The sequence below is a fragment of the Balaenoptera ricei genome, chromosome 14 (genome assembly GCF_028023285.1).
Source record: "Balaenoptera ricei isolate mBalRic1 chromosome 14, mBalRic1.hap2, whole genome shotgun sequence".
In the NCBI taxonomy this organism is placed as follows: domain Eukaryota; kingdom Metazoa; phylum Chordata; class Mammalia; order Artiodactyla; family Balaenopteridae; genus Balaenoptera; species Balaenoptera ricei.
The window spans coordinates 24,430,090-24,454,923 of NC_082652.1; the positions used below are offsets into that span (position 1 = coordinate 24,430,090).

Below are 24,834 nucleotides of genomic sequence, written 5' to 3' on the forward strand. Positions count from 1 at the left end.
GAGCAAAGCTCAGTAAAATAAAACACAAATGATAGAGAAGAATCAACAAAGCTAAAAGTTGGTTCTTTGAAGGGATTAATGCAATTGAAAACCACAGGCTAACCCTAGACCTTTTTTTTTTTTTTTTTTATTACTTTTAGTTTTTCGTGCTGACTGTGCATGGACTGGCCCACATGGGTGCTGGGGTCGTACGGGTTACGGGGGGGACAGAGGAGAGAGCATGTAACAGCCTCCAAAGCGCCTCTGTTCCAGACAAGCACACGTTCACTGCTCAGCGCTGGCCCGCCTGCTCACTGCTGGATCCTCCTGATGCTCTGCACCTGGAAGGTCTGGGCGTGAGAGCCCCACTCCCGGAAATGCTTGTAGTCGCCTGAGTGGTGATCACACTCCAGCACATACTGAAAACCTCGGTAGCCAGGAAACTGGGAGCCAACCCAGCTGGAAAAGGGAAGAGGCAGACTGTTACCCTGAAGAGGCACCAGCATGGTGATCAAGACAGGGACAAGGGGACCCCATGCTGCAAACACACTCCAGCCATCCTGGACTTCCTTCCCTGGCATTCCTGCCCAGAGTGTGCCCTGCTCTCCCCACCACTGGGCCCTTTTGATCACGCTGTTCCCTCTGCCAGTAACACCATTCCAACCCTTCTTTGCCTGGTTAAGTTGGATTTATCCTTCAGGTCTCAGCTCAGTCATCACTTCATCAGGGCCGCCTGACAGTCCCCTACTGTGCCTTTGTAGCACTCATGTAATTAGGTAATTAACAGGTGATTTGTAAAAATGTCAGGCTCCTCTGCCAACAGGAAGCTCCTGGGTGTAGGGGTGTGTGTGCCTGGTTCATCCTTATCTAGTGCCTAACACGATGCCCAGCACAGAGGAGCTCAATAAATATTTGATGAAGAAAGGGAGGGAGGGAGGAAGGAAGGAAGGAAAGGACAGAGGGAGGAAGAAGCGGGGAGTCTTATTCTTTCCCCCTCCTGCCTTATTCAGGGGTACTTCCAAGGAAAAGGCTATTCTTTCGATTCATCGACCCCTGCATTGTTCAGGACTAGATAAGGATTGGTGTCTCGTTTTCTGAGCTTCCCTTTCCCTTTCTGTGAGAGGGAAGTGGACTCAAGAATCCCAAGAGGTCCATCCTACTCTGAAACAAGATCCTCTGGTGCTTCCCGAGAAAATTAAAAAAATAAAGTAACCCTACCTCCCACCTTTGCCCCTGCCAGCCAGGAGCCAAGGGGTACCTCAGAAGGTGACTCTCATATCCTATATAACTGAGGATCTCACACCTCAGCCATCCCCTGCGTGAAAAGGGTGGGAAGGGTCCGTGCGTCCTGGGCTTGAAGCTGGATTCAGTTACCTACCTGCTGTTGGATGTGGAGCAAGTTGCTTAACCCACATCTGTTTGTTTACTCCTGGGCATCCATCGTCTCCTCTTCTGGTGACAGACCCTGTCACATCCACCTGCCTCAGTCAGTGTGGGAAAATCCTCACTCTAGCAATGAGCATGTGACCAGGTCTAGCCAACCAGAGCACCCCATTCCTGTGGGCATGGTGATTGGTTTAGAGTTGAGCCCGTGACCCAAGCTGGACCAATGAGAGCCTTTCCTGGAACCTTTTGTGGAATCACTGAGAAAAAGACACTCTCTTTCCCTGGGGCTGGCTGGAATATAAGGATGAAACTGCCATCTTATCTTCACATGGGAAGAGCTTGCCTAATAATATAGCCACAGTGAGGCAGGCAGAGCAAGAGGGGGAGAAAGACAGATCCCTACTGTCGCAGCTGGATCCAGCTGTGCCTGAAGCTAGTTACAGGGGCCAATAAATAAACTTTAAGCTTAATATCAGTGTGATCTGGGTGTCCACTACTTGCAATCCCAGAAACTTTGCCTGATAGTTCCCTGTGCCTCAGTATCCTCCTCTGGAATGTGGGCATCAGATCCCCAAAGTCCCCAGCATACTGTTTTCACAGGAGGTGTTCCCATCCCTCTCAACATCCTCTCTGTCCCTGCCAAGCAGAGCCTTGCATCCACTTACGCCCCCGAGTGGACGTGGAAGGAGCCCACTTCATTGCCATCCCAGCCCATGGCCTGGAGGGAGGGATAGTCGTCGCTCAGCTCTCCTTTCTTGCCCAGGAAGTTCTCTTGCTCAAAGATGGTCAGCCTCGAGTCGCGGTGGTTCTGCAGGTACAGGGAACAGAGTCAGAGCATCAGGTCCTCAGTCGGAAACCCAGGAGCCTCTGCTGGCCCCTACACCCCTGTTCTTGTCTCCAAAATCAGCCTTCCTTGAAACTTTCTGGAAGGACAGTAAGGCAACAGGCACCAGAAACCTTACAAGAGGTGTACTGCTTGTCCTTCCAGAAATTCCTGTTTCAGAAATTTACACAAAGAAGATAATCAAGGAAAAAAGAAGCCTTGTTGATAACAGGAGGGGGCGGGGGAGGGAAGGGAAGAGGGAAGAGAAGGGAAAAAAACAACCTGAATACCCGATAACAGGGGATCAGATGGTACACTGGGATATTGCACTACAGTTAAGAGAAGGGTGTGGAGATCTGGGTTCGAATTCTGACTCTCCACTTAGCAGCTGACTGAGCGTAATCATCTAAAGAAAAAAAGTATGGGGACTTCCCTGGTGGTGCAGTGGTTAAGAATCCTCCTGCCAATGCAGGGGACACGGGTTCGAGCTCTGGTCCGGGAAGATCCCACATGCCACGGAGCAACTAAGCCCATGTGCCACAACTACTGAGCCCGCGTGCCACAACTACTGAAGCCCGAGCGCCTAGAGCCCGTGCTCTGCAACAAGAGAAGCCACCGCAATGAGAAGCCCACGCACCGCAACGAAGAGCAGCCCCTGCTCGCCGCAACTAGAGAAAGCCCGCGCGCAGCGACAAAGACCCAACGCAGCCAAAAATAAATAAATAAATACATTTATTTTAAAAAAAACAAAAACACGTCACACAGCATTTCTGAGCCAGTTTCCGCATCTCTAAAATGAAACTAACCACATCTGCTTTTCAGGATTGTTTTGAGAACTAAATGAAACCAGAAGTTGTAAACTGGGTAAAGTCAAGGATTGCGTCTGTGAGAGTCCTTCCGAGTCCGCGTATTGGCGCAACGCCTGGGCCGTTTGTGAAACAAATGAACATTCACCAAATGATATACCGGGGCGCTATGGAAAATGATGCCATAGGTGAGATTTAATCATCTGGGAGGGTGATTGTGATATACTTGCAGAGAGAGAGAAAAGCTGGTTTCCAAACTTTAGGTTTGTTATGATTCAATTTTTATAACCGAGTGATACGCATGTATAGATATATAGATATAGATGGATATACAGATCTAGACATAGATACTGATATCAATCACTGCAGGTATAATCTGTGGGTAGCATATAAGACCAAGGAAATCTCCAGCACTGATAACAGTGAGCTTCTGTCTCAGAGGTGTGGGTATAATTGACTTTTATTTTCTTATTCGGCCATATCACGTTTTCCCCTGAACTTTAGGTGATAAATATGTGTGCCATATGTGATTTAAAACCCATAAAAGTTGTTTTTGAAGGGACAAAAGTACACCTTTCCAAGCCTCAGTTTTTTCATCTGTAAGATGGGAGTAATAATGCCCACCTCCACCCATACTCTAACAGTAGCAAAAATATAAAATCAAGAACACTGACAATGAATTAGGAACAAGAAATAGAACGCTTCTTCCTCACTTGCCCTGCCGTCTCTGGCACCCAGCCTTTCCCGCTATCCCTCAGTCATGAAAAGAAGGACACAAAACACGGAGGAGCTCATATTATAACCAAAGTTGCAATGGGCAGAATGTTTATGGAGGGCTCTGTCCAGATGCTATACGTACATCCTTTTACCCCACAACATAGGTACTATGGCCCCATTTCAAGATGAAGAGACGGAGGCTCAGGGGAGGGACTGCCACCTCACACAGCTTGAAGCAGTGACATGAGAATTTGAACTCTGGGACATCTGGTTCCCAAACCCCCACTGGAGGGGCTCAGGCCCCCCCAGGCCCAGGCAGTGGCAGGACTCACAGCGCAGGCCACGGGCCGGAAGGAGGTGAGCCTCTCGGCGGGGTAGGACGTGTTGCCACTCCAGGCATCCCAGGACGGGTACTCACCCCGCTCCAGCACATACTGCTGCCCTTGGAAACCGGCGTGCTCAAAACCCACCCACCTGCGGACAGAGGGTAGAGAGTACAAGAGGTTAAGAGGCCCCCCACCCTGAGTTCTAGACCAGTGGTTATCACGCAGGGGTGACTTTGTCCCCCAAGGAGGCATTTAACAATGTCTGCAGGCATTTTGAGTCGTCATGCTGGGAGAAGGGAGCAGAGGGTTTTGCAGCTGGCATTTAGTGAGTGGAGGCCAGGGACGCTGCTAAACATCTTCCAATGCACAGGACAGCCCCCCAGCACAGAATTACCCGGCCCCGAACATCCAACCTGTCGACATGGAGAAGTCCAATCTAGACCTAGTAGCCCACTGCCTCGCTGTGCATCCTGTAGGTAGGGGACCGGCTCCGTGCAGGTACCTGGCACTCTTGCATGTGTCCCTCTAGGCCATGTAGATGAGGCTTGACCACATGCTGACTTAAGCCTTGGCCATCTCATTAATCTCTCTCTCTCTCTCTTAACAAAACATATCTCATGCTCAGAGCCTCAGTCAGGCAACAATGTTCAACTACGAAATGCTAGTATTATTTTTTTTTTACTATATTTAGTTATAGTTACCTTCTACTTTTGGTGAGTGATATTGGCTTTTGCTTTGTCCCTAAGAGGGACATTTCAGACCCAACACTGGGTTTTAAAGCTCTGCCCCCGCAGGGCTGCCTCATCCAGTGGGAAGGCTCTGTGTGAATGGCACCCCTTACATTTGAGCAGTGCACAACCTGCACAACCTTACACTGCCATCCTGCACACTTCCCAGCATCTCAAACCCAAGGAAGGCACACCGGTACAGTTAGAGCCTGGGAAGATAACACCTAGAACATCTAAAAGTCCCAGCACCCCTCTCTAGATCACTTCCTGTCTCCCCCACCCTGATTCCAACCCCCCTGGACTCACGCTCCACTCAGCACTTTCAAAGATCGCACAGTCTCAAAACCAAGCTCCAGCACACTGGGGCACTCAGCTGTGAACTCATGCCGCCGGCCTTGGAAGCCCTCCTCATCCCACACCACGATCTATGCCGGAGAGAAAAGGTGGAGACGCGCATCAGAGTCCCGTGAGGGGTTAGGGCTTCACCCCAGGACTCAGGGTGGGGCAGATCAGGTAAAGCAGGGTTTGCAAACTCAGATGCCTCCAGGGGCCAGGAAAGGAGCGTGAGGGCTGAGAACACAGGAGCACAGGCCCTGTGGAAGTGGGTGGCGTCTGCTCAGCGCCACCTACTGTTGCCACATGATAATGCGACCAACTGTTCAATTTCCCAAGACAACCCCTATATCTGGACTTTTCTGTGGACCTTCCATGTTTTCAAAGGCTGATGACAAATTCAAAGCTTGCGTGTTTTTTTTTTTTTTTTCTTTTCTAACACAGAGGAAGTCAAAGAAATCATGCCCAGAGACTATGTGCAATTACCAGTTTGCCATCTCTGCCAGAGAGACTGTTGAATTTGGGACCATAAGACACAAGTTCAAATCAAGACCCCAGTGTGTGAACTTGGGCAAGACCCTCTCCCTCTTGGAGCCTTGATTGCATCCTCTGTGAAATGGGCCCTCATTACCGCCCACCAGGGGTGAGGTGGGGATTCAATGAAGGTGGGGGCGGTGGTCCCCAGGACCTGGGTTCGACCTGTGCCCTCCCACTTCCCAGACATCGCCCCCCTCCCATGCCTCCTCCTACCTTCCAGTGTCCCGCTGACTTGGTGCACTGCAGAGACATGTTGCTTGTTTCCTACACAAGAGAAGAACGTGATAAGCTTCTGCCCTGACTCTGCTCCCCTCCTTGAGGCTGAAGTCTAGTTTGGGCTGATTGGGATCCAGATGGGGTCCAGATGCGCCTGAGGTTGGGGGCAAAGTGCAGCTTTGGCCTGTCCCTCTCCTACCCTTTCCATCTGTGACCAATACCATCTCCTTTTCTTCCATCCTACCGCTATCTCAAAATGTACCCATTCTGGGTCCCATTCCTCTAAGCCCTGCTCTGTATTGTTTTATCTGATCACTGTGGGAAATTTTCCGTGGCTGCTGGTGGGCGGATGTTTCACCCCAGGCAAGAACCAAGGTGCTCAGCTTAAGAGGGCCTCCCAAAGACAGCATCTGACCCAAAAACAGAACTCTAATAGTGGAAGTTGAGGCAACAGGATTGCAGGAATAATTCGGCTTTTAAATGGGGGTTGCAGGTACTGGTCTTGATGTCTGGATCCTAGTTAGGATGTGTTGGTTAGGATGAGGATGTTATTCAGGATGGCACAGTGATGTCCCCAGGACTGGGGACCTGGGCTCCCCTCCCTCCCAGGATGCTCACCCAGAGCTCAGATCCCACCCCTTCTCCGAGCCTGGGACTTACCGAGATGGACCCAGAGAACATGCCAGACCTCGCACCAGCGGAGGTCAGGCTCTTATAGGCAGGGAAGAGAGAGGGCCCCTGGGGGACAGAGCCCTGACTCAGCAAGTGAGTGACGGGAACAAAAGCCAGTCCTGGCTGGAACTCCAATAGAGAGGTGTCAGCAGCATTGGCTTCGGCTGGGAGGGAAAGGTCAGGTTGCCCCCAGTCAGGGATTACCCATGAAGAAGGCAAGAGGAGGAAGGTCCGCCTTAATCAGCTCCATGGGACTCCTGACTGGAGAAGGATAACGAGCGGTGGACACAGAATCTAAAAACCTCGTCCTTCCTAGCTGTGTGACCTGGGGCAGGTCGTTTCCCCTATTTCTTCCTGGAAAATGGGACAAGAATAAGCTATATCACAGGGCTGGTGTGAGATTATGTAACATGCCTGGAACAGACATTCAACAAATGCCTATACGTTTCCCCCTCCCAGGTCCCTTCCTCTTCCGGTGGGGGCAATCAGGGTAGGCTTCATGGTGGAGGTGGCATTGAAACTAGGCTCTAAAGGGTGAGGAGGATTTGTACAAAGTGAGATGGAAGGAAATGCTTTTGCTAGGCAAAGCTGCAGAGGTAGGAATATGGGGCTGGTGGCCTGATGGTGCTGGAGTCCTGGGACCCTGAAGGAGAGCAGAGGGACACAGGCAGGAAAGGTGGCTGGGCCAGGGCCTCCAGGGCCCACAAAGCTCAGAGAGGAGTCCAGAGGGCTCTGTGGGCAGAATGAAGGAGCTGGTGGGTGTGAACATGCTTTGCAAACTGTACCGCACCTGCTGAATATCCAGGGTTTGTAGAATTCGCTTTGTGCGCCCTCTCCCCACACTCCCACCCTCTGAGTTGGCCTAAGAGGGGCCTTTCACAGCATGGGAAAGAGCATGTCTGGAAACCAGATCGCTCTGGGTGACCTGGAGGATGTCCAATGTCAGCTCATGGCACTTAAAATGGCAATATTAGTTCCCTCCTGGGAGGGTTAAATGTAGCCCTATCAAATGCATAACTTTAATATTAGGTTGCCATGAAGATTAAAGCCTAAGAATGTAGGCTCTGTAGCCAGACTGCCCGGGGTTGTGTCCCACTCTTGCTGGCTGGGTAACCTTGAGTATGTTACTTAATCTCTCTGAGCCTCAGTTTCCTCATATGTAAAATGGGTATAACAAGGTAAATTGGGTTTAGCGTAAGAGATAGGGATATTGTGAGGGTAAGTGTGAATTACACATGAACAGCAATTGCTGTTCCGGAACTTCGCCTGGAACATAACATTCATCATGTGTCTCCATCATCATTGTCGTCATCATTGCTAATAAAAAAAAACTACTATTGACACATCTGCACTCCCATGTTTGTTACAGCATTATTCACAATAGCCAAGAAGTGAAAATAACCTAATTATCCATCAATGGATGAGTGGATAAAGAAGAGGTGGTATATAGATATAATGGAATATTATTCAGCCTTGAAAAAGAAGGAAATCCTGCCATTTGTGACAGCATGGATAGACCTCGAGGGCATTATGCTAAGTGAAATAAGTCAGACAGAGAAAGACAAATACTGTATGATTTCACTTACATATGGCATCTTAAAAAGACAAAATCAGAGAAGTGGAGAGTAAAATGGTGGCTGCCAGGGGCTGGGGGGTGGGGGAAACAGGGAGATGGTGCTCAAAGGGTATAAACTTCCAGTTATAAGAATAACAAGTTTGGGGACCTAATGTACAACATGGTGATTATAGCTAATATGTATCATATACTTGAATATTGCTTAGAGACCAGATCTCACATGTTTTCCCCACAACAAAATAAATGGTAACTATGTGATGGGATGGAGGTAGCAATCATTTTGCAATTTGTAAATGTATCAAATCAACATATGGCACACCTTACACTTACACTATGTTGTGTGTCATTTATATTTCAGTAAAGCTGGGGAACATGATTACTCTTAAATACAGGAGGGCATCGTTTTTAAGAGCTTGGGTTCAGGAGTTAAAAAGATGTGACTGGGACCTCCCTGGCGGTTCAGAGGTTCAGACTTCGCCTTCCAATGCAGGGGGTGTGGGTTCGATCCCTGATCGGGGAGCTAAGATCCCACATGCCTCGTGGCCAAAAAGCAAAATAAATAAATAATAAATAAATAAATAAAACAGAAACAATATTGTAACAAATTCAATAAAGACTTTAAAAAAAATGGTCCACATCAAAAAAAAAAAAAAACTTAAAAAAAAAGATGTGACTCCCAATTCCATTTTACAGATGAGGAAACAGGCTGAAAGAGGGGAAAGGGATTTGCCTCGGTTTCCTCATCTGCAAAGAGGATTAATCTCAGAGTCCCCACCATCATAATGAGGATTATAGGAGCCACGTCAGTCAAATGCTCCCAGTGGAGCCATCCAGCATGGGGCCGTGCACCCCCTACCTCTGCCCCCACTGTTTGGCTGGCAGCCCATTACCACGGGGATCATGGAACTGCCCCAGACATCTTGACCTTGAAACCCAGACCTGTGGGTGGCCCCTACCACAGGCATCTTGGCCCCCATTACAGTGGCTGCCCCATCCTGCGGTCGCTGGCCCCCTCCCAGGCCTTGGCCCAGGATGAAAGGCTGAGGGGGAGGCCAGGAAGTGAGGCGGGGGTGGAAGGGCAGAAGGCAGAGCTGGCCCCAGGCCACGGTGACCTCAAGGCACAGCTGGGCTCCGCGGGGAATCTGAGTTCCTGGACCCCCATAGAAGAAGCAAAAACCTATGCAGAATCCCCTTCTCCCTGCCCCACCACCACCTGGGGCCAGGGAGTCAGACTGCAGGCTGGCCTGGCCCAGCAGCGCCCCTGGGTCCCTCCAGCCCTGGCTCTACTATGAGTTCGCCCTGTGTGACCTTGTTGAAGTCCATTGTTCTACCCGGGCCTCGGTTTCTCCATTTGTGACATGGGGGGATTGAATGATGTGACTTCTGGCATCTGTTCCATTGCTCTGACTCTTTATTGCTCTACCTGACATCTGTCTCTCTCTCTCTCTGTCTGTCTCTCTCCCCATCACCGTCCATCTGCCCCTCTGTATGTCCATCTCCATCATCTCTCTTTCTCTGTCGCTCTCCACTTCTCCCAATCTGTCTCCCTATTTCTCTCTCCCGACCTGGTTTCCCTAGCTCCCCCTTACCCGGGCCAGTTCCTGACTCTGACCTCTCTGTACCCTAGTTTTGCTCATCTGCCAAATGGGTATAATGAAAGTGCCAAATAAGGTGGGTTGTCCTGGGAACTGACCAGATGGCAGGCGTAACGCATTTAGCGCTACTCACGGTCCCCTTCTTTCCCGTGCAGCACCCCATAGGGATACCTGTGCCACTGGTAACTGCAGACACAGAGGCCCCGAGGGATAGAGACTTGCCAAATGCCAGAGTGCAGAGTGGCTGAGCCTGGACTCAAACCCAGATCCCCTACCTTCTGGGGGCTCCCCCTTTCCCTGCCCCAGGATTGGCAGCCAGCGGGGACGCTGTGGGCCCACCCCCGGCTGGGGTTTGTGAGAGCGGCATCCGGGCAGGGGCTGGGCAGAGGCCCGGCGATGTGGCTCCCGGCCAGGGTTTCTGCTGTGCCTGCCGGGCTCACAATGGAAAGTGCTTCTCTTCGCAGGAACCCGGCAGGGTCGGGGCTCTGAGGCCCCTGACTCTCTGCCTGGGGCCTGCTGAGCCAGCTCCCCCTTTGTGCCACAGACCACAGGGTCTGGTGTCTGCCAGACTATAAAATGGGGGGTCGGCCCCTGTCACCCACTGCACCAGCCTGCCCTCCTGCCTGCCCTCCAGCAGGAAGTAGCAGGGCCCCAGGTAAGAGGGGACCCACGGCAGCTAAGAGCCCCAGGGGAGGGGAGGGGAGAGGACAGAGGCAGAGAGAGGGGGAGGCAGAGAGAGCAGGAACAGAAGAGAGTCAGGGAGACGGAGTAATCAGGAGAAAGGCAGAGAGAGAGAGAAAGAGAGAGAGAAAAGATAAAAATAGAGACAGGCAGAGAGAGGAAGAGAGGGAGGGAGGAAAAGAAAGACAAAGAACAGATAGAGAGAGAGATGCAGAGGTATAAAGAGAGCAAGATATTGGGGAGAGAAACAGAGAGACAGAAGCATAGGCAGAGAGAGAGAGAAGTTAAAAACAGAAATAAACAGGAAGGCAGCAAGAGGGAGGGGGAGGGGAAGGGAGGAGGTGGGGCGGGGAGGGAGGGGGAGGGGAGAGAGAGAATACTGAAGGAATGAGCACATCTCCAGAAAGGAAGGAACCCAGCTACCAGCCGAGGGGAATGTTGATTCATAGACTGACTTGGCCGGGGTCAGGGTGGGGGTAAGCAAGCGCCTGGAAGCCACAGATGTGGCCCAGATGTGTGGCCTTGCCCATTGTGGGCAAGAGCACCCCAGAGTCACCACAGTCTTTCTCAGGGGGAGACGCAGGGAGGGATCTGCTTGCCCCAACCAGCTCTTTCTTATGGAAAGTGTTCAGGAATCCACTGCCAGAGGGTCTTGCTGATCTGCGCCATCAGGGGGTCCTGGAGCCTCCTGGAAATTGTCTCCAAAATTAAAGGGGGCATTTTTTTTCCCTGGGGACAAGGACAAGGCGTTCTTCAAACACTCAAAGGCGTCCATGACCCCAAAGTAATGAGGAACCACTGGAACTGACCAAAGTCCTCTCCACCCAAAGCCTACACAGCCACAGCCTCCTTTTAGAACCCTGCCATGGGCTAAACACGTCCTCCTGGAGCCTCCTTTACGCCCCAGTCCCAGGCCTGTGTCTGCACCCACACACCCGTTCCCAGGCAGTGCCAGAGGCAGCAGTTTGACTGGGAAAGGAGAGAGGAACATGCATTCATGCAATCTCTGAATAGATGTTAATTGAGCATCTCCTGTGTGCCAGGTGCTGAGCCAGGTGCTGGGGATGGAAGGATGAATCAATCAGAATAAGTAAATGGCAAAGCCCAGTTGCTGGGTTTGTCTGCTTGCACTGAAATTGGAGTCCTACCACTTAGTAGCTATGTGGCCTTGGGCAGGTCACACCCCTCTCTCTGAGCCTCAGATTGCTCAGAGGAGATAAGAGGTTACGGTGAGGGACGGATGCGTTCATTCATGAATGTAACAGAGCCTGGCCTCCCTTAGGCTTTCCCAAACGGGACTTCTTGTTATGAATCTGCTGAGCCAAGTTGAGGTTGCCCAAGCCAAGAAGCATGATAAGTGTTGAGAAGCATGATAAGTGACTCCGGGGGTGCAGAGGAAGGACATAGCAGGGGGACAGCGAGGACACGGCTGGTGGAAGCACCGGCAGGGTCTGAAGCCTGGAGAAAAGCATACAGGGATGAGTGGTCCCCAGACAGGAAATCCTTGACGGCAAAGGGAGATGGGGACAGAAAACTTCCAGGCTTCTGTTTTAGAAGGAGAAACAGACTAGATGAATTCGGAGAAGCCTGAGCACACAGGGTGATGGGGGATCAGAGCCGGGGAGACAGCTTGGGGGTGCCATCCCTGACTGAACCCAGGCCGAAGGGTTCTTTACAGATTTTTGCAGCTGGGAACCATGTCTCAGCCAGCGGCCAAGGCCTCGGCCACAGCTGCGGTGAACCCAGGGCCTGATGGGAAGGAGAAGGGGGCCCCGCCCCCAGGATCAGCCCCAGGCTCCGGCCCCGCCCAGGCCCCAGCCCAGCGGGTGCCCGCTGCCAAAGGGGACCTGCCTCCCGGGAACTACAAGGTGAGGACCGGGGGGCGGGGCGGCTGGTCTCCACCCCGCGCTTCCTCTCCCTCCTCCCCTTACCCCTCCCCTCCCTCTTCCTCCCCCTCCTCCGCTCCCCTCCCCGCCACTCTGCCCAACCGGCTTGCACCTGCTTACAGTTTGTCGCATGCAAGAAACAGATGGAGAAGGAGAGAAAGCGGGCTGGCTTAGCAGCAGGAAACGGCTGTCCCAGGAGGTCCTCCAGGGCAGAAGGCCGGCCTCAGACCCTCTTGAAAAGTGTTCCAAGCGGTCGGTCAGGCTGAAAGGGCTCCTGGAAAGCGAGGCATCCGGTCCCCTCGGATTGGGTTGGGTTGGGTTTCAACCTCGGGTGCACGGAACTGGGTCATTTCACCACCCTTGGTTCATGACAGGCTGTCATGCAGTCCACCCCTGGCCAGCTTTTATTTATGTAGTCGCTTATTTAATAGTTAATTTCAATTTAATTTTTAATAATACAATACGCACCTGCAAACCCACCACTTGTGTGAAAAGCCAGGACTTGGTAAACATCCTCAAACTAACTTCAAAGTGTCCCCGCCCCACTCCGTTCCCACCCCTCCAGCCCCCTACCCGCCCCCCACCGTCCCGTGAGCCCACCTCCCTCCTCCCCTACGCGAGGCAACTGCCATCCTCACCCCGTCCACCATCAGCTTGCTTGCTTTTTTATGTACTTTGATGCATTGTTCCTTTAAAAGTATATATGTGTATTTTATTTGTTTTTAACTTACTGAAATATACCGTATGTAATCTTTCTGGATTTTTCGTTTTTCTTTTTTCTTCCTATGAGATTTCTTTTTACTTCCTATGAGATTTCTAATAGTCACTGATACTGTTGTGCATTGCTGTGGGTCATTCGTTTTGGTTGCTGTCTGATATTTCAGAGTGTGATTGTCACTCCTGGGTGATTGGTAGCTTTGCTATCGTGAACGGCTTGGTCAGGGTGTTCTTAGCCATGTCACCTGCAAGAGTTTCTCTTGGGCAGATAAGTGTAGGAGTGGAAGGGCTGGGTCAAGGGTATGTGAACCTCTCTCCCTTTTACAGCTGGAGAAACTGAGGCTCAAGAGAAGGCACCCACTTGCCTCGGTTCAAGTGAATGGCAACGTTTTCCCAACTTGGGACAACAAACAGATAAAAACCAAAATTGGATGCTTAGTGAGAGGAGGGGATTAGCCCACGTTTACACAGGGGCCCCTGCTTCTGGCCTCCCCTATGGTTTGGTGGGTAGACTGGTGAATGTTTCCTGAGCATCAGCTCTGTGGCAGGGGCTGGGGCTTAGAGATAAAGAAATGGATCCGCCCCATTGGTCTTTGGAAGGGTTGAGTGAAACCGGAGAGGGGTGCATAGAGATACCCAGAAGCAAAGCAGCAGTGACTGTGTAGTGTGTTACTTGTGCTGCCGATGGGCTGAGCACAGTGGTGGGGGGGGGGCACTCAACCAAGCTCACCAGGGAGAGGGTATCAGGGAGGGCTTCCTGGAGGAGGTGACATCTGAGCCTAGAACAGGACAGGGGACATGAGCTCCAGGATGGGGATATGTGATGAAGAAGGCATTCCAGACAGGAGGAAGAGCACAGATAAAGGCCTGGAAGGAAGATCCATCAGTTCCCAAAGATGGTACAGATATTAAGTTCACAGACCTTGGCTCATGGCAAACTCTCGTATGATCTGGGCACAGCCTGCTCTTATTTACATAGGTACTTAATGCATATTTGACCTGGAGCCTCTCCAGTTTGGAGGTACTCCCTGCTCACTCTGCCCCCTTGGCATGGGGGCTTCTCTCCTGCAGCTGGTGGTCTTTGAGCAGGAGAACTTCCAGGGCCGGCGGGTGGAATTCTCCGGGGAGTGCTTGAACCTGGGAGACCGCGGCTTCGACCGAGTGCGCAGCCTCATTGTCACCTCAGGACCGTGAGTGTTGGGCAGTGGAAGGGCACTCCCACAGCCCTAGTAAAGTAATGAGAAAACGACCGTAGCTGCCATTTGCTGGCCACCCGCTCCACTCCATGCCTATCACCGAGCTATTAGAGACACATAGAGTCATCCCTCAGTACCCGAGGTGGATTGGTTCCAGGATACCCAGTGGATACCAAAATCCTCGGATGCTCAAGTCCCCGTAGTTCAGCCGAACCTCCATATCCACAGATGAAGGATGCATGGATACTGGGACCAACTGTATATTATTTCCAGTACTTCTTTCAAACCCAAGAGGGAGGAAAGAGAGGTATGATTCTCCTTCCCATTTTACAGGTGAGGAAACTGAGACTCTGAGAGGTGATTTGATTGGCATAAGGTCACACTGACAGTAAGTCATGATTCCAGGCTCCAGAGAGATGTTTTTTCTGCTATAGAAGGAACCCTGCCCATCACTGATGGCAGGAGGAGGCCAAAGAGCCAGGTGTCCATTAGCTGTCCCCTCTCCTGGGCATCAAGCAGCCTTAAAGGTAATAATAAGCATCTGTTGAGTACTCATTAGTGCCAGGCACTGACTGGGGGCTTTACCTAGATGATCCTACAGTGCTGTATGAGGTAGGGGCGATTCTTATTCCCATTTGACAGATGAGGAAACTGAGGCTCAGAGAGGTTAAGTCCCTTGGCCAAAGTCACCTCGTGGTAAATGTTAGAGCTTGGGTTCAACTCAGGTTGATCAGTTTCATCTCTAGAGCTTTAATCACCATGCTCCACAGCCTGCCCCTAACTCTATGGGCTTCTCTGGGCCTTAGTGACCCCCATATAAAACAAGAATAATTGTCCCTTGGACACAGTGGCTGCACCAATTTCAGCCCCTGTGCACTAAGCTCAGGGCGCAGGGCCAGCCCCTGGGTAAGACCCACAGGGCCCCCTTGCCTCTTGTCTCTCCAGCAAAAAAGCCCTCAAGGAGTATGATCAGCCTGTACACCCAGCATACAAAGAGCAGAGATAAGCTTTGAGGTCAGACAGGTCTGGGTTTGAGTCCCAGCTCTCCTGTTTGCCTTGTTCAGTGTCCAAGCCTCAGTTTCCTCATCTCCGAAATGGGCAGAGTAATGGTCCCCACTACCCTCCACTGGATTATTCTAAGGTCTGAAGGTGATAATGCAGCATGGGCCTGGCACTTTGGGGGTGCCCAAACATGGCAGGTGGCAGTGAGGATTATTTACCCTCCCCGTTGCCCTGTGAGTTTAGCCAAGTTACCCTGGGCTAGGGTAGGCTGGTAACTTCAGCCCCACCCTCAGACTGCCCAGCAGGGAGCAGAAGCTGCCGGATGTGGCCAGTTTGGGTTTTCAGGCTTTTTTCATTGTCTGTGACTCAAACCCAGAGGATGTCTCCTCAGACAAAGATGCAGCTGGCCTTTGGTGTGTGCTCTGGGACTGCACCTGATGGGAGAGAAAAGATCCTGTGTTCCAGGGCCCTGGGTCTGTGTCAGGACCAGCAGGGTCATGGGAAAAACAGTGGTGGAAAAAAAAAAAATGAGGGTATGAGGTGGGCAGGGGGAGGGGAGGAGAGGTGTGCCCTCACATAGATGGGGAGGGGAGGCATGCCTGCCTGAAACCTCGGAGGCCTCAACTGACACCTGACACCATCATGTGACTTTAGACCAGTGACTTAGCCCCTCTGAGCCTCAATTTCCATATCTGGGAATTAAGATTCCTGCCCTACCTCTCTCCTTGCTTGTAAGACTCAAATGAACCTAGGACATGAGAAAAGGCACTGAAATAAATATTGACAATTCCTCACTCATATAACAGGTCCTCACTGGGCATTATGACTCCTGAATAAGACAGTTTTGGGGGAGGGTGGCAGGGTGGCAGGACCACATCAGTGTCTGTCTTTCCATAAGCTCAGATCTCCAGCAGCTTCCCTTCCTCTTTAGTCATGAAAGATATTACTGATTGTGCTTTCTCTTTTAGACTCTCATAACCTCCTGACAAGGTAGATGCAATCATTTCTTCTCCTTTACGGGGGCTTAATGAGTTTAGGTGACTTGCTGAAAGTCACACAGAAAATAAATGATGAACTGGGATTAGAACTCAGGTCCATCTGTTTCCAAAGTCTATGTTCTTAACTCCTACAAGGCACCATCTTCCAAGACTCCCTTCCCATCCACCCGTTCATCCATCTGTAGATCAACCCATCCATCCATCCATTTGTCCATTCATTCTCCACCCATTTCTTTATCCCTCTATTTACCCCTCCCTCCATCCATCCATTCTCCATCATGCATCCATCCATCAATACACTCATCCAGAGACCCAGCCATCTATCCATCTATCCAGCTACCCATCCGCCTGTCCATCCACTTATCTACCCATCCATTCAACCTCACTCCCTCCCTCCCTTCCTTCCTTCTTTCCTTCCTTCCTCCCTCCCTCCCTCCCTCTTCTCCTCTACTCTAGACCAGGGAGGACTGAGGCAGATTCACCCCTATTCTGGAAGAATAAGTCTGCATCTTCAATTCTGTCACTCCAGTGTGGGTTGGCGCATTCCTCAGACAAGACTTGAGGCTCCTGGGACACATTCTGTTTCAGTCTGTGGTGGTAGCCCATCCCCCCCATCTGCCCCATCTCCTTCTGGGTAGAGGAAGGTGCCAGCAGCCCCCAGGGAGATAAGACTAATGTCAGTGACCCCTCAGCCCTCTCATGTTCCCTCAGAACTCCTGAACACATAGAGAGCAAAGTTCAAGGGGCTCCGTAGTCTCAGCCTTCTCATCTATGAAATGGGGATCATCTTATCTCCCCCAGAATCCCCAGTCCCTCTAACACAAGCTCACTGCCATCCTCAATCAGGCTGCACTGAGAAAGCCCCCATCTGACATCAAGCTTAGTTAGTCCTTTTAGAGAACTGAACACCTGCATATGTACAATCACATTTAATTCTCCTAGGTATCTGAGAGGTGAGTATTACTATCATTTCCCTCCCACTGCCCTCATACTGATTACTGTCTTCTGTATGCCAGGCCAGTCTTTACCAAAAATACAGATGATTCAAGCACCTGTATCAATTTTCCCCTACCCCCGTACCTCCAGGACTATTATTTATTTAATATATTTCATTTTAAATGAGCCTTTTTTGACACAAGTAAACATATATCAAAAGAACCTTTGCATCACTTTCACAAACGGACAGCTAACATCATCTGCTATAAGTAAAAGGTATCCATAAACAAATTTATACAATGAACACAGTATAATAGCCTGCTCAAGGCTCTGGGCTGGTGGCCTGTTCTTCCTTTGCTACAAAGAGAGATTAGTAAGTGTTAAAGACACATTAGTATCCAACAAAGACTTCCTCCTAGCTGGAATCCGTTTTTTAAAAAATGTCTTCTTATGTGTTATTTCTCCCAAGTCCTTATAATACTTAAATTATGTGTAAATCTTACATCTGGGGAAACATTTTGCTCGTATAATTACACAGATTGTCTCATTTAATCCTTCACCAACTTCAAGAAAATAGGCGTATTAGATGAGGAAACCGAGGCTCAGAGAAGTGAAGCAACTTGCCTGTGGTCACACAGCCAGTCAGTGGCATAGCCTGGGATCAAACCCACCGGCCTTGGGGCTGCCTTGCAAGGGGAAGATTGGAAGGCAAGTGGAGGGAGGGGCTTCTGCTAACGATTCCTCTCCTCTCTGCCTTTGCCCCTCCTGACTACCCCTGCCCTCCCCATCTCTCTCATGTCCAGCTGGGTTGCCTTTGAGCAGTCCAACTTCCGGGGGGAGATGTTCATCCTGGAGAAGGGCGAGTACCCGCGATGGGACACATGGTCCAGCAGCTACCGCAGCGACCGGCTCATGTCCTTCCGGCCCATCAGGATGGTGAGTGGCTCCTGGACCAGGCCTGGGGGATTAGTGCGGCAGGGCAGGAGCAAGCGTGAGGTCTGATGGCCAGGAGAGCAGAGGAGTCAGGTGAGCAAGAAAAATAAAGAAGGAATGGTGGGCAGGGAGGCGCAGCGACCTCTGAGTTGTCCAAGGGCAATGGCTCTTGTGCTCAACGATTCATAAGGCATCCCTGATACACTCATCGTGTGTCCAGCTCCTACTAGGAGCCCAGGGCAAATAGAACCTAGTTTCTTCCTTCTCTGCTGCTATCAAGAGTGGACTGAATTCCCAGTTGTTATCTTCCTTGACTCTCTTTGTGGAATGTTTCTAATTGCTGACTGCACATTAGACACCCCTGGGGAGCTTCGAAAAATCCCAAGGTCCATCCAAATCATCAGACATGCAGGTTGAAGCTCGTGTGATAGCTGAAAAGAGGGATATTGTAGAAAGGCACCATGAAAGGCACCTTATCCTGATGATAAGACTATATACTGAATTAGCCCCTTTATAATGTTTAACTAAAGTAAGTAGCATAACTTCAAGAAGACTCGAAGCCAAAATAGGTGGAGTTATCTCCAAGCCAGTCACAGGTTTTCTCTAGAATTATGGTTGATGACGATTCATGAACCAGCCACATCTTCACTCACCAATGTTAGTGTCTGATGGTAACCAACTTTTGCCTTCTGAGATGGGAATTTTCTTGAAGAGTTTTCATGCATGTCCATCTGAGGCTATCACGTGCCCACAGCCAGCTGTTTTGGCATCACCAAACTTATCTTAATGGATTATCCATTCCGATCATTCCTAGTGTTTTTCTCAAATTGAGGCTGAATTATCAGCCTTAATAATGGACCCTTTGCAAGAATTCGTAGAAATCTCTCAGTCAATGGTCCTTATAAGGCAGTCTGTGTCAACGGACCTTGTTTGGAAGAGCGATCAGCTAGGGCATTTCCAGTAGCTTCTAGAGCCTTGCTGTCCAATATAGTAGCCATATATGGCTATTAAACACTTGAATCTTGGCTAGTCTGAATGGAGGTGTGTAACATACATGCCAGGCTTTGAATACATAGTAAAAAAGAAGAATAAGAATGTAAAATACCTCATTAATATTGCCATGTTGGCTACATATTGAAATCATCATAATTTAGACACATTTGCTTAAATAAAATATATTATTAGAAAAAAATCCCCGAGGGGGAGGGAAAAATCAGGAGCTTGGGATGGACACACGCACACTACTATATATAAGATAGTTGACTGACGGGGACCTACTGTGTAGCACAGGGAACTCTACCCACTCTTCTGTGATAACCTATATGAGAAAAGAATCTAAAAAAGAGTGAATATATGTATGTATAACTGAATACCTGAAACTAACACAACATTGTAAATCAGCTATACTCTAATAAAAGTAAAATATTAAAAAAAAGAAAAAAGAAAAAATTCCCAGTGCCTGGACCCCACCCCAGACCAATTAAATCCACATCTCTGGGGCTAAGTCGCAGGCACTGATATCTTTTCGTGCCTCCTAGGTAGTCTCTGGGTAGCCAGGGCTGAGCGCCACTGGTCTAATTCCTCCTCTGTATCCCTGCCACCAGCCTAATGTGGCCCATCTCCTCTCATACCTGGGTGGCTCCAACTCCCTGCCAGCTGGTTCCCTGACTCCTTTCCAGCCCTCTCTCCTGGGAAGTTAGGGGGATCTCTGTCTCCACCATCTTCCACCTACAGTCATTCATTCAACCACAAACACACTGATGTGTTTCTGCCAGGCTGTGTCATAGGCTCTGGGTGTGCAGCTGTGCTTGGGAGAGGCAAGGTCCCTGCCCTCGTGGGAGGCAGCTACTGAAAACCTAATCACAAAAGTCAATCTGTAACGGCGAACAACTGTTGCACGGGCTGCACGGGGGCCATGCAGTGCGCTAGCAGAGGGGAAGAGGAAACCAGGGCTCTGATGCTGGGAAAGAGGGGTTGGGAGTGGTCAGGGGTGATCAGGAGAGACAGCTTGCAAAGGATGGGAACTGAGTCAGCCATGTGAACAGCCTCCCAGGGAACAGTTAGGGAAGAGTTCCAGGAATGAACATGGAGTGGGTGGGACCAAGGAACTAAAATAGGGCCATTGTGGCTGCAGCAGAGGGAGTGGAAGGGAACAGGGTGCAAGATGGGATGGGAGGAATGAAATGCTTCTCTGGAAGGTTCTGCCCTTCGCTGGCTGTGTGACATTGATCAAGAACCTTGACTTCTCTGAGCCTCTGCATCCCTGATCATCATCATAAAAATAATAAATTTGCCTGGAGCACTTGGTGTATGTATGCCAGACATCATGCTAAGTGCTCTGTATGGATTAACTCCAGGAAGTAGAGGCTGACGCCCCCTTTTCCCAGATGAGGAGGGCGCTTCGAGGCTGGACAACTGCAATCCTGGGCGAGTCCCATGGTGGCCTGAGCAGACTCCGCTCTCTCTTTCCATACCCAGAAGGCCCTGCTAAGTCACTTCTCTTTGCCCCATTCATACTTCACAGCCCTGACCCAGTCTCTCCTTCCCCAGGACGCCCAGGAGCACAAGCTCTGCCTGTATGAAGGTGCCAACTTCAAAGGCAACACCATGGAGATCCAGGAGGACGATGTGCCCAGTCTCTGGGTCTACGGCTTCTGTGACCGCGTGGGCAGTGTGAAGGTCGCCAGCGGAACGTAAGCGTCCCTCCTGCGGGCCCTCATCCCCTGCTTCAAGCTCAGACAGATTCGGACGCCGTTCCCCTTACAGGATGTGACATCAGACATACAGGAAAGGCTCCGGCTCCTCCTAAATTCTCTCTGTGCCAGTGGCTGGGATTCCACAAAGAGAGCTTCATCCCTCTGGGGAGTGGAGTCATTTGTTGCCGAACTACATGTCAATGTAAACAGACCTAGCAAGTTGTTCTAAAAAGTGGGAAGATGGAGCGAATAGGGGCTTCTAACCCTGTATTTGGGTTGGAGGAATAATTAAGTACAAGGGGCAGAGTTGACGTGAGTAGATGAGTCTGGATGTGTCTAGGGAAAGGGAATATTCAGGGAAATCGGAGCCTCTGGGGGCATGAGTAGAATGACATCTGAGAGGTGAGACTGTGTAATGAAAGGGCCTTAACCCCATCACTGATGCGCTGTGGGACCTGGGTGAGCCACATGCTCTCTCTGTGACTCAGTGTTGCCATCTATGCAATGGGCTCAGCAGACTCCTTATTCCGAAGGACTCCTTCTGCTCTGAACTCTCAGGATTTGAAGCTTTCAAAACAGAGCCCCATGTCCATGAGAACACAGGGAAGGGCCGGATACCCGAAGGAGGTCACTTTATCCATCCCCCTGCCTCCAAACAACCATGCCAGACACCCCTGGTCTCCTCTAGGCAAATGTAAGGTGTCTGCCTCTCCACCCCAGACCCTTTCTGAGCTCCTGTAACACTGTCAGGGCCCTGACCTTTTTCTTGCTCTTTTCTCCTTCCCTGAAACCCAGTATCCCTGCATTCAAGCAATCGGAAATTTACTAGACATTGCTTGGGAGCCAGGCTCTGCGCTCAGCACACTGGGGGAGGCAGAGATGAAGAAGGGCCAGTTCCTGCCTTCAGGGGGGCTTACTCAGTCTAGCAGGGAGATGTCAGTACACCTGTGAGATGATGTCCAACAATAATAGTTAAGAGATGGTCCCCACAGGAGGTCAGAGGAGGAAGGAAGGTTTCTGGGACCGGGGTATGTGTGCTGGAGTGGAGGGCGGGTCCGAGGCTTATCTGGCAAGGCTGGAACTTAAATCAGACTTTGAAAGATGGGCAGAGGGTCTGGGAGAGGCCTGGAAAGACCCTCCCAGCAGAGGCAAGGACAGAATTAGAAATAAATCATGGATAATAACTGGTATTAAGTGCTTACTGTGGACCAAGCACTGCACTAACTACTTTTTCAATGAATAGTTATTGAGTCTTTACAACACACCAATGAGGCAGGTATGTCATCATGCCCACTTCACAGGTAGCAAGCTGGTGTTCTGATAAGTCATCTATCTAGTAAATGGCAGAGCTAGGATTTGAACCAATTATATACGATACCAGAATGTGTGTTCCCAACCACTACACGCAAATTCACTTTCATACAAAGGAAACCATTTTTTGAAACAAAACTCCCCCTTCTTATCTGCCTCATTGCTAACCAGTCCCCAAGCCCTATCTTCACCCCCTTTTATCCTGTTCTCTGAGCTCTGGGTCACCACTTTCAGTGGGATGTGTATCAGTCTCCCTACCATGTACATGTAACCCACTTAGTAAGTACTTTAGATGCATTTTCCCATTTGGCCCCCAAACACCCTAATAAACCAGCTCCCATGACCATCCCCACTTTCTAGAGGAGAAAACTGAGATCTGTCAGAGAGGTGAGATCACTGGCCAAAGCCAGCAGGAAGTCAGCAGGAAGGGGCAAAGCCAGGACAGAGGAGCCCCCGGTGAACCCAAGCCCAAACCCTCACAGGTGAGGGATGGAGAGCAGACTGCAGGGATGGATGGATGGATGGAGAACTGACTGGTCCAGGTGGGGGTCCAAGTGCCAGGTAGTGAGGCTAACCATCTCCACGCTGTCCTTGCTTTCCTACCAGCTGGGTCGGCTATCAGTATCCTGGCTACCGCGGGTACCAGTATCTCCTGGAGCCTGGTGACTTCCGGCACTGGAATGAGTGGGGAGCCTTCCAGCCACAGATGCAGGCTGTGCGCCGCCTGCGTGACAGACAGTGGCACCGTGAAGGCTGCTTCCCCGCGCTGGCTGCTGAGCCCCCCAAGTGAGTCTACACACCACTCTTCTCTCGTGGCCCACCCTTCCGGAGGCTCATCTTCCCCATGCAAATAAAAGTTCCTGAAGCCAAAATGTCTCCTGGGTCTGTGAACAGAGGGATGCCTCAAGGTCCCCTGTCATTGCTGGCATGTGACTTCCTCTGTCTTGATAATTATAATAATAATCAAAACAGTGAGCACTGCTAAGTTCTTTACATTCTCTTAGTGTATATTTTGGACTACGCTAGGAGGCCGGTATTATATAATTATTCCTATTTAACAAGTGAGGACATTGAGGCTCAGAGAGGGAAAGTGACTTGCCCAAGGTCGCACAGGTGTCAAGTCAAAATCTGAACCCAGGCAGTCTGGTTCCAGAGCCGCGCTCTTAAACAAATCTGTGTTTTCAAATTCTACTCCTTCAGGTACCACTCTCCTGATCTTTGCCTTCTCTGCTTACCACCTGTTTTGTTAGTTACTTAATATTTTTATTTAAATAAATAATATTGTGTGCTTAAATGCACTGACTTGTAAATAAAACTTGATAACACTGCAGGATGTGGAAAACAGGTATCATATGGCATAGATAGAAAGCAGTCATATAAGTAAATACAATTTTAAAAAGGCCAAGTATTGAATTCTCAGCAGACACCACCGCTTGCTGAAGGTTTTAGCCTGCAACCTGCTCGCTCTTTGACAAAATGGGTGATTAGCAAGAGTCAGAGAGAGGTCTGAAAGGCACGCTTGCCCAAACTGAGATGTTTCTCCCTGATTTAATCAAAGAAGAGTAAAAAGAGGTTTATTTTCTTGTATCTGATTTAGTGTTATTTAATCCTGGGTCCAAGTTCCACCTAGAATCATCTCTCCTGCTACAAATGGCACATGCCCTGCCCTGGAAATCTACATCAGGCAGTATTGACTCCTGAATCAACAAGTAGCATTGATTGATGTTATTAACCATTAATCTATGCAGGAAGCCTAGGGGAGGTGTTGCCATGGATATCTTCCTGGAGGAAGGGATATTTGAAGAGGGCCTTGAAGGATGGAGCAGGAGCTTGCTTGGTGGTGAATGAGGGAGATGACATCCCAGGCAGAGCAAACAGTATGGTCCCTGCTACCCCATATGGCACCTTTGTGAAAATGATAAAAAGATGCTACTTCCTCAGGACATTTGACTGCCATCTGCCAGAAAGTATTGATATAAATCTGTGATGTCTACGATGTCATTATGGTACCCTTGTGCAGTGCCCAACCTGCACAGCTGTACTTGGCAGCCGTGGAGCACCATGTGCAAAGGCACAGAGGCTGAGAGAGCCTGTGGTGGGTCCAAGCTTATTAAGATGGGAGGAGTAGTTTGGTGGTTGTGTGGGTGGATGTCGGGGGTGGGAAGGGAATGCTAAATGTGGCAGAAGAGGAAGCCGGAAAGAAAAGTGGGGCCTTGTGACACCCCGCTCCGTGGTTTTGCTGAGCTTCAAAGTTGAAGCACCACCTCAGATCTTTCTTACCCTCTGGGACATGCATTTTCCATCTTCCTCCCACCCTAGTTCTCCCAACCTCCACCCTCCAATTTGACCAGCATCTTGTGTTAGAAGACAGGCTGTCTTGTCTTGGACCAGAAGATAGGATTCCTGGGTAGGAATCAGGAGATATGGGTGTCAGCCCTGCTCTACTGCTAGAAGCTACCAAGTGTTGGGCAAATCATTTCCATTCCCAGGGACTTATTCTTCTCATCTGTAAAATGACAGCTCCAATGTCCATCCAGCCTCAAGATTCTGATGCTGGGATTCTATGGTTCCAAAGTTCTGTGATTCTCCAAAATTCTGTAATTTATGTCTAAGTGTCCACTATTCTCTGATTCCAGTGTCAAGCTACATAGATTCCCATCCTTGGTTCCTAAGGCGTGTGAGTGCAGCTCTAAAATTCTACTGTGGTGGAATCACACAAAACCAACTTTCACATTTCTTCAATGCTAAGACTTCATCGATGGCAAGATGCCCTATGATTTTATG

The 24,834-nt window shown here is 50.0% G+C and overlaps 2 protein-coding genes across 6 annotated transcripts; one reads left to right on the forward strand and one right to left on the reverse strand.

The window, feature by feature from the left end:
- Nucleotides 1–154: 154 nt before the first annotated feature.
- CRYBA4 (crystallin beta A4) lies at nucleotides 155–12,517 on the reverse strand. 2 transcript variants are annotated; one of them, XM_059893682.1, is made up of 6 exons: nucleotides 12,382–12,517; nucleotides 5,849–5,899; nucleotides 5,072–5,190; nucleotides 4,044–4,185; nucleotides 2,031–2,173; nucleotides 155–438 (listed from the first exon to the last, which is right to left on the reverse strand). In XM_059893682.1, exons 1-6 carry the CDS (start codon nucleotides 12,391–12,393, stop codon nucleotides 291–293), a joined length of 615 nt encoding a protein of 204 aa, XP_059749665.1. In that variant the 5' UTR covers nucleotides 12,394–12,517; the 3' UTR covers nucleotides 155–290. The 2 variants fall into 2 exon arrangements, with proteins under 2 accessions (XP_059749665.1, XP_059749666.1); XM_059893683.1 differs by lacking the exon at nucleotides 5,849–5,899.
- CRYBB1 (crystallin beta B1) lies at nucleotides 10,104–23,025 on the forward strand. Of its 4 annotated transcripts, none has more exons than XM_059893678.1 (6): nucleotides 10,104–10,349; nucleotides 12,035–12,243; nucleotides 14,050–14,168; nucleotides 17,914–18,046; nucleotides 20,594–20,736; nucleotides 22,657–23,025. In XM_059893678.1, exons 1-6 carry the CDS (start codon nucleotides 10,271–10,273, stop codon nucleotides 22,838–22,840), a joined length of 867 nt encoding a protein of 288 aa, XP_059749661.1. In that variant the 5' UTR covers nucleotides 10,104–10,270; the 3' UTR covers nucleotides 22,841–23,025. The 4 variants fall into 4 exon arrangements, with proteins under 4 accessions (XP_059749661.1, XP_059749662.1, XP_059749664.1 ...); XM_059893679.1 differs by having other exon boundaries at nucleotides 10,280–10,349; nucleotides 12,054–12,243; XM_059893681.1 differs by having other exon boundaries at nucleotides 10,299–10,349; nucleotides 12,064–12,243.
- Nucleotides 23,026–24,834: the final 1,809 nt, after the last annotated feature.

Coding starts and splice junctions, on each gene's coding strand:
- CRYBB1 (XM_059893678.1), top strand. CDS start 10,271: ATGGGGGGTCGGCCCCTGTCACCCACTGCACCAGCCTGCCCTCCTGCC. Junction 12,244..14,049: donor TGCCTCCCGGGAACTACAAG/GTGAGGACCGGG, acceptor TCTCTCCTGCAG/CTGGTGGTCTTTGAGCAGGA. Junction 20,737..22,656: donor GTGAAGGTCGCCAGCGGAAC/GTAAGCGTCCCT, acceptor CTTTCCTACCAG/CTGGGTCGGCTATCAGTATC.
- CRYBA4 (XM_059893682.1), bottom strand. Junction 5,191..5,848: donor AGTCAGCGGGACACTGGAAG/GTAGGAGGAGGC, acceptor TCTCCGGCATAG/ATCGTGGTGTGGGATGAGGA. Junction 4,186..5,071: donor TTGAAAGTGCTGAGTGGAGC/GTGAGTCCAGGG, acceptor CTCTGTCCGCAG/GTGGGTGGGTTTTGAGCACG.